The sequence below is a fragment of the Phyllostomus discolor genome, chromosome 11, assembly GCF_004126475.2.
Source record: "Phyllostomus discolor isolate MPI-MPIP mPhyDis1 chromosome 11, mPhyDis1.pri.v3, whole genome shotgun sequence".
Lineage (NCBI taxonomy): Eukaryota > Metazoa > Chordata > Mammalia > Chiroptera > Phyllostomidae > Phyllostomus > Phyllostomus discolor.
In genome coordinates, this window is record NC_040913.2 from 67,286,654 (window position 1) to 67,299,673 (window position 13,020).

The following is a 13,020-nucleotide window of genomic DNA, read 5'->3' on the forward strand; positions in this document are numbered from 1 at the left end:
TGGCCGCTGCCAGGGCCCCGGGGACATGCCATCAGCTCCCCTGCACCCTCGGGAGAAGAGTGGATCTTGACAATCAATGGCTTCGGAGGGTTGCTGGCCAAACACGAGGATCCAACTACCTCTTGCTTGCTCTAGAGCCTACATAGAAAACAGGACATGTCCCCTGAGCATCGTGCGAGGCACAGACAGCTGCTGGGCGTAGACTCCCTAGTTTTGTGGAGACGTCTCCAGTGTGTTCTGTAGTTACCTGCGTACCAGGAGTCTTGACCTTTAAAGCATCCCTGGACTGGTGAAGTAAACCTGACCCTGAATGGTCCTTCTCTCCTGACTGTGTGTGGGATTGTAAAAGCACAGGATGCTCTGGAAGGGCCTGAGGGAGGCACCTAGTGCTTTCTGGTCTGTGATTTGAAACTATCAGCTCATACATCTCCCTGGGCAGGCCCAAGATGAGGGATCGGGGGCTGAGGGACGCTGAACTATTGGCAGGACAGGTTGCTGCACCCTTCCTTAAGTCCGGTTTTGTTTACTAGAATGGTACACGTAGCTTCAGTGGTGGCTATTAATTTCACTTCACTGAATCCTGGTGCAAGAAAGACCCATTTCCGATTTTTCTACAGCCATTTATTCTTCACTAGGTCCCCATGGCCCTGCAGGGTCATTCAAGCAGCCGCAGCTACGTGGGTGGAGGCCTGGCCCTTGCCCCCTCTGGCCACCATCACCCCCTGCCTGCCCGGGGCCCACGGGGCCTGACGGTGGAGGCTGTTCTTCTGCGGTGCCAGATTCACCAGTGAGGTCCTTCCTGCCTTTATCTTATGGTTAGATGCCCAGATAAAACACAGGATAGCCGGTTACATTTGAACTTCAGATAAACACCAAATAATTTTTTTAGTGTATGTCTCAAATATTACCTAAGACAAACACACTAAAATATTGTTCATTGGTGGTTGTTTTTTGGTTGTGGGTTTTTTTTTTGTAGCTAAATTTGGCATGCCTGTGACTTAACCTATAAACAAATGTTTATTGATCTCACAGGTTTGTTGGACTATAACCCCAAACACAATTTACCTGTGGCTCCAGCTGTCTCTGGGAGTCCGAGCAGGCCCGGTCTTTCCTGCTCCCCACACCCGAACGCAAGTTAGCCGCACGTATTCACACGTCAGCAGCTGAAAGTCCTGTAGTCGCTTTGTTAAAACATAACATTTCACAGAGAGAAAACAAATCATGGGCACTCAGTCAGTGACCACACTGTGACACCTGCTGGCAGCCCACCAGCCCCGTGCCCCCTCCCAGCTGCTCCCCTGCCCAGAGGTGACCAGGCATCTGCCTGCGGCCCCTCTAGGTAACAGTGCTCTCAAGGCATGAACTTAGATGCCCATCCACCCATGTGACAATCGGGACTCTAGTTACTTCAGACTTCTTCCAAGCTGGGCATGGGGGGACATGTCCACTCCCCTTGCTGAGCTCTTCTGCCCTCCCAGTCACCCTCAGCCTCTGGCTTCTGGGGGTGAGGCTGGGGAGGGACGAAGATGGACAGGGCAGTTCAGAGCTGCCAGGCAGGTGCTCATGGCCACCCTTTGTTATGGGGCTTCTTGATGTGTCTTTGGGGACCTTCTCCATGGGCATCTCTCAGGTGCAGTCCCCTGACCAGGCACACTCCAGGGGGTCTTGCTGCTCAGCAGTGTGTGGTGGTCCTCACTCCGGCTACTTCCCTCTGCTCACAGGGGGCCTGGGAGCCTGCTGTCCTGTTTGGGCTATGGACACCCTGCTGCCCCCAACACAGCATCCGCTTGCCCCGTTCCGCTCCAGTGCTGCTGGACTGTCTGGGCTTTGCGCTCACCCACGACACACATCAGGGGCCCAGGAAGGCCCGAGGTGGGGGCCTCTGCAGAGAAGCCTTCATCTCTGATCCCTTTTATGCCCCAAACTGTGATCTGGCCACGGATCCTCAGAAACCAGGTGCAAAAACCCTCCAGGGTGGCTGGTCTTAGGCACCTGGGCCCCTGATCTCGGTTGTCGACATGCCCGGGCTGCAAGCCTGATGAGAAGTGTCCCACTTTTACCATCCTGGGGGTGAGGGTGTGTCTAGACACACAACTGTGGTAAGAACGTCACCACGGCATTTCCTTAGCAACCTAATCCCCAGAAGGATGGTCAGGGTGAGGAGGGGCCCTGGAGATGCTTTGATCCAAATGGTTTCAGGGAGATTTTATTTATAAAAGCAAAAAACACAATTTCTATTCAAGTGGAAAAGGGTACACAATGTAACAATGGGAGTTTGAAAAAGAGAGATGGACTCTCTAGATTGTGATATGAATACTAGCTGCATTCTCTCCTTTGAAATCACATATACTCCCGTGGACACACATGATGATACATGCACACACACATTTACACTGCCTTCATTCTCATCTCTCTATGGCTACCAGATTTTTAAAATTGCCCTCAAAGGCCCTGCTCATCAGATCTTGAATTCCAGTGCATCTGCATTTGCAAACTCCTACTTTGTTCCTTGTCAGGGTAAGGATTATGTTACATTGTTCTGCTATTCACAGTAGGTAGTCAGTCCCTGCTGTTTATACTCATAAACCCCCTTTGTCCAAACCTGAGTCATGCACTTGTTTGAGATCCTGCCTATCAGAATGGAGACGAGGCCTGTGAAAGGCAGAGCCACCTTAGAAAGAGGCCATCCCACCCATGAGGTAGGCCCAGAGAGTTTATTGGGGTGACTCTAGTGCAATATGGGGTGACATCAGACCAACACAGTAGCTAACAAAAAACCAGGAGAGGTTGTAGTTAATGCGCATAACTGGCAGTCTTTGGGGGCCAAGTGCCACAGGAGAGGCTATGGAGAAACACAGGTGGGCTGCGTCTCATTGTCGCCTGTTTCTCTGGTGGTCTCCTCGGGCGCACTGTAAGCTCCTCCAGGCGAGAGACCCGCCCTGGGCTTCTCTCACACCTGTTATGCCCACAGCTGTGCCAGGTGCTCACTCACCACCCGCCCACCTGAGGAGCAGTGCTTCCTCTAAAGCCTTGGATGACTTGGCATCTGTTGTAAATTAGGTTACGTCTCTTTTCTGTTCTTGCCCACCGACCTGTTTATCCACGTGGCACTGGGTCTGAGGAGGGTGGCTGACGTAGGCAACTCCAACGGGACCCAGAGTCTATGACATGACACCCCAAAGGTCCAGGACGTGACGGACAGTCAGTCCTCATGCCGAGAGCCAGGAAAAGCCCCACAGGAGTGAGAAGACACAGTCGGCAGGGCCGATGCTGAATGATGCAGGGGCTGGGATTCTCTGACCAGGGTTTGAAAGCGGCCATTATAAAATGCTTGAGCAAGAAAATACAAAAAGACTGGAGCAGATAAAAATGGAAAATCTCAAGAAAGAAACAGGCAGGGTTTGAGTTGGGGGGCGGGGCTAGTCCGAGGCTGCCTGGGTGGCATGGGCAACACACGCAGGAGACGCATGCAGCTCTCCCCCAAATCTGCACCGTCCCCTTCTCGGCCAGTCCTCAGGGAGGCTGTGGGGGAAACCCCATGTGGGGCCCTGTGCTCCCAACGGTCCCACCAGGGTGACCGGAGGGACCACTCACTGGACATTCGGGGTCCAGTCTTATCATCCAAACACGGGTCACACACTCAAAACTCCTCATTTGCTCCTTCCTTGGGTTATTCATTATACTCTCATAGCCCGCTGATTTTCCCCTTGTCTTTGTAGATTTGCTAACTATATAATTACCTCACATGAACTCAGCCGGAATGAGCCTCAGAAAGGCTGAGCACACCTCCTTTTACTTCATAGCGGGGTCCACCCCTCCGGTGAGGGCTCAGACACAGTGGGTCTCGACTGAAAGCAGTGCAGGCACTGGGCCAGCTGATAGAAGAACAAGTCTGAAAGACAAACCTCAATTTGGAGACATCAGATTTAAAAATGGATAAGATAGACACTCAGGTAATACTCAATTTAAAATGAAGATAAAATCAATGATTTTTATAAAAATCAAACCTCAGTCCCCCAGTTATAGTAGAAAAATGTTTTTTGAAGTTCAGCTTTCTTACTTGTAAGACAAACGGGCTGAGGGATAAAGGTCGTCAAGGACTAATGCATTATGCGGTGTTTCATGGAAATGCATGTGGACTGCCATGGGCTGGCTTTCAACTCGCTCAGGCTGGGTGAGTGCCCATGGCCCTGGTGCCTCGTCCTGTCCCTTTGGTTCCAGGGGAAGCTCGGAGGTGGCTGCCTTTCCCAGGCAGGTCAATATTTAATATGTGCCATAGGCCAGGGGGACAGGTCTGCAAGGGGCGTGGTTCTCTCCCTTCAACAGGGCTGCTGAGACGTGCGCTTTGCAGGTTGTTTGGCTAAAACAGGAGACGCTGGACAAGCCTGTGGTTGCAAATCCAAGGCCAGTAAGGCACTCCTGCTCCGAGGAATCATGGGAGGTATGGGAGCAAAAGAACCTTGAAACGTGAGCTGCCTGGGGCAGTCGAACCTTTCTGCTTGGGCTCCTTAGAGCGATGCGGATCTGGGAGATCATGGTTACCAGGCCTTCTAGCGAACCCTGAGAGTGTTTTCATTTAAAAAATTCATGCTTCTGAGAACTCTCCTGTCTCGTCTCTGCGGCCTCACCCACCTCATCCATGTGGACAGACAGGCAGGGGCCACCTGTCATTTCCCTGGTTGTTCGTCTACATTATTCATTCCCCGAGCGTCATCTCAGGGCTATTTGGTTACAGGAAGGAGTCGTGTTTTGCTGTCTGCACTCCGCTAACCCTTGAGAGCTGAGAGCCAGGCTGTGTATACACATGCTCTGGGGATGATTTTCACCTGCTCAGGGGCCACGTGGCCCGTGGTTCTGGGACAAACTGGAGGAACCGAACTATGCCTATGGCCGGCAGAAGTGGCTCTGTGGTTCTTTCAATTCCTCTCTTGTTAGAGTTGGTAGAGCTCACGTCCTTGCTCTTGGAGCCTGTTGACCTGGTCAGCTCATATTGACTGGTTTTCCCATCAGCCAGGCTGAAGGGACGGGTCTTCCAACAGGTTCCCCAGCTGGCAGGGCCGAGGAGGTGAGGCTGCAGTAGCAGAGGGACGCTGCCCAGCATGTGCCTGCCCCAGCAGGGAGCAGGTGCGAAGTGGTGTTTGGGAGCTGCGTTTATCCAGTCTTCCCTCAGTGTGTTTTTACTGAGTGCCTGCCTTGAGCCAGGCACAGTTTTAAGCAGGGGACGGAAGGGGAGAAGCCCTTGTCCTCGGTGAATTTATTTCCATAATAGAACTGAATCAGTGCAGGGGCTACTCCTGCTCGCTCCTCTCCCCACCCCCACCCCCACATACCTGCTTTTATTTGAAAGGGACAAAGCTTTTGGCTCATAGAGTCCTTGGGGAGGCCCTTGCCGGACTCCCTCTGGCAGCTGCTTGGGCCAGCTCCTGCCCCTGCAATGGCCAGGGACAACGAAAGGGGGTCTGCATGCACCCTCTCCTTGGGCAGCCTGATCCTGAATTTTCAAGTCATCCTGATTGTCACTGCAGACACTAAATCCTACACTCTCTTGTACTTCCTTTCTTCTGCAGGCCGGGGCCTGTGACGCCCGTGGCTTCAGGGCAAGACCCTGTGGCAGAGCGGATGGGCAAAATCCCTGCGGGGAGGGGTCAGTCAGCACCCCTTCCCAGGCCAGCCTTTCTGCAGTGGGACTGGGCAGTGGGCCCATAGTCACCCAGACCTCACGCTCTCGCTTGGCAGGGAGGACACAGAGGCATGCTGGCCACAGCCACTTGGGCTCAGTGGCAGACAAGCAGGCAGTTGGTAAGGACAAATGGCCAGGTGGACCTCCTTCCCAGCCTACCTGCATCTGACACTGAGACATAACACTAGACTGAAACTTGGGGCTAACCTGGTCGGCGTGTGTGCATGTGTGCGTGCATGTATGCGTGCATGTGTGTTCTGACATGATTGTGTGGAGCCCATGAAGACAACAGGCTGACCCAGGACAGGGGAAGATTAGTCTCCCTTCCAAAATTTGGCGGTGGGGCCAGCCTCTCAGGTCAGCTGTTTTATGCTGGATGGGTCTCCAGGGACCCCCTTCAGGGGTTCAGGCTGGCTGGCATGCTGGGAAAGTCTGCCACCAGGCATGAGCAGTATGCAGGGAGGCCGGTGGGAAGTGTCACCATGGCCCAGAATGGTGTGACTTAATAGAGATTTTCCAGGCCTCTGACTGCCCCCCACGTCTCTGGAACTCCGTCCCGCCCAGCTCCGCTCCCCAGGCCTGACACACACACCACCTCTTCCTGGAACCACGAGTCCTCACCTTCTCTCCCTCAGCGTCCTGTCTGTTCTGAAAGCAGCGGTTCCCAGTCCTGGCTGCTCAGGGACCTGCTCAGGAACCCCAAATGCTCTCCTGCCTCCAGAGGCTCTGACTAAAGTGTCCTGAGCAATGGGGGGTTCCAGTGGGAGGTAAGTTTGAGAATCACTGTGCTGGTCCTCAGAGGGGCCTTGCTCTCTGCATGTGCAGGGCTGCGCCCATGGGGATCCTGGTAATTTTCTCATAAGGTAATTGCACTCATCAATGCTATTATCACCATCTGCTTTATAGTATTGGGTTGGCCAGCACTGTAAGGAGCTAAATTATATTACATTTTAAAGATAACCTGGTCCCAGACTATTGTTCTCTGCTGTAAAAGACACATTTTTCATTTTTACCAGTAACTTTATTAATTTGGATATTTTGAGTATGTTGGCTCTCTTCCAAATGGTATAATGTTGATTGTTGCCAATTAATGTCTCTATTTGATTACTAATTAACATCAACTGGCCTACCTGACCTTGGAGCATCATCCCATGAGAAATCTCCAGCACGAAACTTCGCAACCCACATTTGACACGTTTGATCAGTCACAGCACCTTCTCCACACACTGAACACATCTTTTTTTGTGTGTTTCAGCCGCATTTTACCTTTCTTGAAATAATAAAGCATAATATGCTGAAAATGTTGCTTATTTTCTTCCATCTTCAGTATTTAAATGGTTACACAAAAATTCACCAATTTTGATAAGATTTTTTAAAAATGCACGCTGATGCTCGCAACGAGTGCTGAAGCCAATGAGTACCAAGCAAGCAACAAGTGATGCATTTTTTTTCTTGTCAAAATGCAGTGAGTACAGGGTTTGACGAGTTCTGAAGCTGATGCGTACCAACATGTGAGCCGTCACAGTACAATTTACAAAATTGTTTTGAATAAAGTTAAAGAAAACTAAGCACTGCTAGAGCCATCCTACAGAGAAAACCAAAGTTTTGGGCCAACCCATAGTATTTCCCCCTATTTCTCACTTTTAACTGAAGTTCTTAAAGGGCATGTCCGTATGACTTATCTTTGCAGCTCTCTTAGTATCTTGCACATAGAGGAAATGAAACAAATACCTGTTGACTGCATAAATAAAAGATTCGATTAAATGTGTATAGTAAGGTAAATACATGTTTTTTCCATTTGGAAGATGAAATTATGCTTTAAAATTGTACTGACCTGTTTTATATCTCGTTTCTGCCATCAAACAACTAACTGACTTTGAAAAAATTATTTGAATTCTCTGTACCTCAGTTTCTTCATCTGTGGAATGGGCATAATATTGTATGGCTTACATAAGGCAGCCTGTGAACAGCGGCAACCGCAGTGTGAGGCATGTAAGTGCTCAAGGATAGGCTCGGGGTGGTCCCTCCTTCATTCCGCGAGTCCTGCTGGATCGGCACCTCTGGGCGAGAGCCTCTGAGGAGACTCAGTTGTTTCTGCGGCCTGTGGGGACCTGTGTTCATGTAAGAGAAGTCCAGGTGGGGGCCTCTAGGATATTTGAAACATTTAATCTAAGCAGGAGGAATTTAGTGTTAGGGAGGACAGTATGCATTCCTCACAACTGTTTTAATGTTATCTTCTTAATATCAATAATAATTTGTTCAGTCCCTCTGATTATCCTCAGACTGATATAAGACAGATTTCCTCATCTTCTCATAATTGCCTTTGGAAGAGCTAAATTACATTACATTTTAAAAATAACCTGACCCCAGACTGTTGCTCCCTGCCAAGTTCAGTTTGCTACAGGCCTCCTGTGTCGTCTGAGGCAGCGTGGTATACCAGTTGTCAGTTGGTGTAATTGGCAGCAAGGCACCCCACACACTTGGTGGGGGCATTGTTTACAATCCTGGGGCAGGGAGGGGTTTGAAGGAATAAATTCTAACCAGTGTCCCTCCCTACAGCTAGGCACGTGGATCTGCCTTCTGGAATTCTGGATCTGCTCTTGGTCACATCAGTTAACCTCCCGGGCCCTCAATTTTCTACCGGTGAAAGGGGAATGATTCTGAGGTTGATGAAGGATATCGTGAGGTACGTGAGGCGGACCCACTTAACTCCTGAGATATACAGTCACATGTTGGTATGCATCAGCTTCAGAACTCGTCAAACCCTGTACTCACTGCATTTTGACAAGAAAAAAAATGCATCCCTTGTTGCTTGCTTGGTACTCATTGGCTTCAGCATTCGTTGCGAGTTACGGAACAAACAGACAAGTACCGAGGTACCACTGTACTTACACCTGCCATGGCCCTGGGACAAACTCACACCTGCCATGCCCCTTTAGAGCCCTTTTCAAGTTTCTTTGCTCAGGTAGCTCAGAAAGCATTTTCAAAATCTTTCCCATTTCAAGTTTGCATCTAAAATTTTCTGTGACAAACTTATTAGTTGGAAAGGCTATCACTTCTGGCAACATGCACACACATTTTAAAAATATGCAAGTATTTTCAGCAAACCTGCAGAACCACAGGTCAAGCCCATCCAGCTTCTGGAACATGCTGTCGCACAGGTGGTGGGCGTGAGCTGGGCCAGCCCGCCTGCATTGCCTCCCGAGCTCTGCCACTTACTAGCTGTGTGGCTCCAGGCTGCTTATTTTACCTCAGTGAGGCTCAGTTTCTTCATCAGCAAATGTTATGAATTATTTTTCAGTTCAGACAGGTGGGCATACCCCTGTAACAACCACTCACTCCGGAATTTATTCTGCACTGGCCCTGGTCCTGGACACAGACCAGACATCCAGAAGTATACTCCGCCCTGGGTCTGTCTCCCGCGCTGGTGCGGCGGTTGGATGGTTTGATTTCCCAGAAAACTGGAGGCGCCTGAGGGCTGGAGATGGGGGAGGAGAGAGGAGCAGGGGCTTGGGGAGACCGGTGGAAGAAGGGGAGGAATGGGGGGTGGCGGGAGGGGGAAGAATCGGGCAGGAGAGGAGGCGAGAGAGGAGGGACCAGGAGGAGAAAGGGGACTGAGGGGTAGGATGGAGGGAGGAAAGGCCAAGCAGGTGGGAAGGAAGCAGCCAGACGGGGCGGGGGTGAAGGAGAGAAGGGGCGGCGCTCACGAGCGGCTGATCCTTCGGCCACCGCGCAGCCCGCCTGTCGCTGTTGCCGTCACACCGGGAGAGCCGACCTCGCGCGCCGTCGCCAGGAGCAGCCCAGGGATGCAGCCGCCCGCGCTGCCGGTGCCGGGGCCCCTGGCCCTGCTGGACACGATAGGTGAGGGCGGCCGGAGCATCCTCGCAGGCTCCCCGCGGGCCCCCGCTGGCCCCGGAGCGCAGGTCCAGTCCTTCCCGCCTCCCTGGAGCTTTATCTGGGGGACCCTTGCGCCCCTGGAAGGGCACAGGCCCTTCGTCATTCATATTCTCGCGCCCCCTTCCTTTCCTCTTGTTTCTGACTGTCTCTGAGTTTGTGCGACTCTCCCCGTCTCTTGCCCACTGCCTTTCATTGGGATTTGTATGAATGGGACGACCCAAACTGCCCTGCTTTTCATCTCTGCCCTATTTCAACCTCAGATATCCGCCAGAAGTCCCTTTCAACAAGCCAGTCGGCTTCCTCTTGCTTGACAGCGACAAAGGGGCGTACAGCATGTGTGTGTGTGTGTGTGTGTGTGTGTGTGTGTGCGCGCGCGCACACACGGTGTGCTGCTCCTGTTCCGCGCACCCTTCCACAGACTTCTCCCCCACAAATTCCCAGAATCTGTAATTCTTTGATTTCCGGAAGCAGGACCGATGCAGCCTCGAAGCCAGGCAACGGGTGGGAAAACAGGAAACCTGTTGCGTGTTCACAGGTCGGGGAGCTGGCCTGGGTTCTCCACCGGGCGGTGGCCAAGAGGGGAATAATGCTGGGCGTGTCTTCCTGACGGGGAGAGGGCAGAGCGGGTGTTGGAAAGATAAGAAAAAAATAGGCCCAGGGTAGGGGACGCCTGACAGCTGGGGGAGGGATTAGGGGATCTCCCGGGGTCTGCCCCTTCCTTCAGAAATGACCCCTTTGAAAACTTTGGGTTTTAAGCTCATAACCCTGTTTGCAGTATCTTTGGAAAGCCTCTTTCTAGAAGTCGGGTTAGTAATATTGTCTGATTTTTAAATAATAATCAAGAACTCTGGCTTGTTCCTCAACGAGATAATTCTATGTTCTCCCAACTCTCTAAAGCAAAATGCTCTGTGACAAAATTTATTATTTTTTCACTGTTCAAAGTTGGCAAAACTTATTTACATGCATTTTCCTCCTTCAGGAAATGACTTCTTTATTAATGTTTAATAATAATAACTTTCTGTTATTAACTAGTTGTTACTCTATTATTATCCTAAAATGACTTGATGGTTTAAACATAACACTTGACTTTGTTTTTTCTTCTGAGGAGGAATTATACATTTAAAAACACTAGAAGTTGGTGTTTTATGTAAAAACACTAAACATTAGTGTAGCTGGGTGGGATTGTGGGTATTCTCTACCTTACCTTTGTGTTCACCACCTTGGGCACATGTTATATTACATTGTTTTAAAAAGGGAAACTGATGGCTGAGGGGTACATCATTATGCCTCGGTCTACTTTCCCGGGGACTGTCACTTTACCTGGGTGTCCTCACACGGTTAAAAGAGCTCATTCTTTCTGGGAGGCCCAGGCCCTGCTACCCGGGAGGCATGACTTTGAATACCTCCAGTCTTTGTGAGATCCCCCTTCCCTTCCTGGCTTTCCTAAGTGGAGGAAGCACTGAGTGACAGAGACAGAATCTGCCACCACCCCCCACCCCCTGCAGTTCTTTCAGACATGACCAGCTTCTCACAGAAGCTGTGGTTTGGCAACTCTGGCTGAAGCTGGGAGTAGGGACAGGCAGGGGCAGGAGGATGGAGGGACTCATGGGGAGTGACAAGGTGACATTCTGAGATATTCTAGATAGAATGCACTTCAGGAGAGACAGTGAGCGAGACGGGAGGGATGTAGCTGTTGACCTGTTCAGCTTCACACGTCAGAACTGTTCCCCTCAACTCCCTGTTGGAGAAACACCCGTTAAGAATGACTGCTATACCATCGTAACATTAACACCACCATGATTAACATGTTTATTAATGCCTAAATATATTCATTACATTCATAAAAACATGTAAAGAACATGGGGAACATGGGTATGTTCTGTCACTGGATCCTTGTAACAGTCTCAAGGGTGGATAAAGCAGGGGGTTGTTATCATCTCCACTTCACAGATCAGGAAACTGACATGTATCCATTCAGTCAACACAAGGACAGAAGCTATCGCCCAGCCTGAGCTCGGCCCTGAGATCCAGTGAGGAAGAAGGCAGACGTGGCCCCTGCCCTCACCGAGTTCCCTTTCTGCCGGGCTCAGAGGGGATGAAAGGCTGCCTAGGGTCACCCGGCTGGTTGGGGCAGGTCCAGAACAGTTTGGGTACAGTCCACGTAAGCTGCCAGCACAGTTATACACCTAACAGTAGATATTTTAGTTAACAGGCACTGTGTTAAGGGCACTTTAATTGTAACAATGCACACGATGATATTCTTGCTAATGGGATAGGAGAATCTAGGGAAGGATTCAGGTAATTCTAGCTGTCTTCCTCTAAGTCAAAATCCCCGTTCTCTCTAATCTGATCTAAAAATGCATGTCTTATGGTCATTATAAGGATATATTATCCATCTTTACCTTTCTTAAAATAATTTCTTATTTATTTATTTATGTATTTTTTTTGCAATATCCTTATATTTGTAAAGAATAAGGTCAGGATTTTTCTTTTTGTTATCTCTGGTGAACCTGGAGTCAAAATATGACGATATGTGTCATTAAAACTGAGATTGTTCGGGACCATTCCTTCCCAGCACCCCATATGAGTTATGCTGGCTATCTTTCCTGGCCTTCTATTAACCTTGGAGCCATTGATAGAAATGCTGACAAAAAGGATAGCTTACACCTTCTGCTTTCCATCATAGAGTTTCAGAGGAAAAAAATCAGACTTGGGAAAAAGTGGCGAAATGGTAAAGTTGTATTGAAAATGGTTCATACGAAGATTTTCATGAACTCAAAGAGGTGTTCAAATTTTTACTGAGTGGTTAGCATGTCAGAATGTCACTAACAAATTTGACAAGGGTTGACCAGATGATGCTACTAGCTTAGTGGATCTGGTCAGATCAAGATTCACAAGCTTGAAGGACCAGGATATAGTCGAGGGATGTATCTTCTGTAGACGGATCCCAAAGGGAACTAAGAGATGAGGCCCATGGAAGGTTATAACTGTGGCTGGAAGCAGATGCTCAGGCATCTAGTTAATTATTTTGGGCATAATAAACATGCAGTGCAGTTAATTAAGAAAAAGAGCAAAACAGAATCCTTTGAGGAGGAGGGCATTTGTCTGATACTTTTCTCAAATGCTTAGCCCCATGAACTTTATTTAGTTTATGGCTCTTAAACCACGTGTCAACAATCAAAACATTAAAATGGGGAATTAAGGGGGAAATAGTCGAGGAGGAAGAGCTGACGAGGAAGTCGCACTAATTGAAAGCAATTGGTATTTGGCTCCATTCGCAGATATTTGGAGGCTGGGAAGAGGACTGGAGAAAGTGGGAGATGAATCCCCTGACCCTGATTGGGTGAGACAGAGTCAGACTGCTCGGAGGAAAGCTGAAGTTGCTACCCAGTTTCTAGGTCGTGTAGTTATCATCAATATGATTATTTTAAGAACTTCCCCGA

At 49.7% G+C, this 13,020-nt stretch overlaps 1 protein-coding gene and 1 long non-coding RNA gene across 2 annotated transcripts in view; both read left to right on the forward strand.

Annotated features, from left to right (window-relative positions):
• The first annotated feature begins 48 nt into the window (after positions 1-48).
• On the forward strand, positions 49-1,024 carry LOC118497408. Its single transcript, XR_004899933.1, has 2 exons — positions 49-334; positions 376-1,024. It is a non-coding gene; the product is annotated as an uncharacterized LOC118497408 (long non-coding RNA).
• An 8,377-nt stretch (positions 1,025-9,401) lies between these two features.
• The window catches only part of TMEM255B (transmembrane protein 255B), a 43,406-nt gene continuing 39,787 nt past the window's right edge, over positions 9,402-13,020 (forward strand). The window contains exon 1 of the mRNA XM_028526813.2: positions 9,402-9,541. Coding sequence (XP_028382614.1) covers positions 9,487-9,541 — 55 coding nt within the window. The 5' untranslated portion in view covers positions 9,402-9,486. The remainder of the gene's footprint in view (positions 9,542-13,020) is intronic.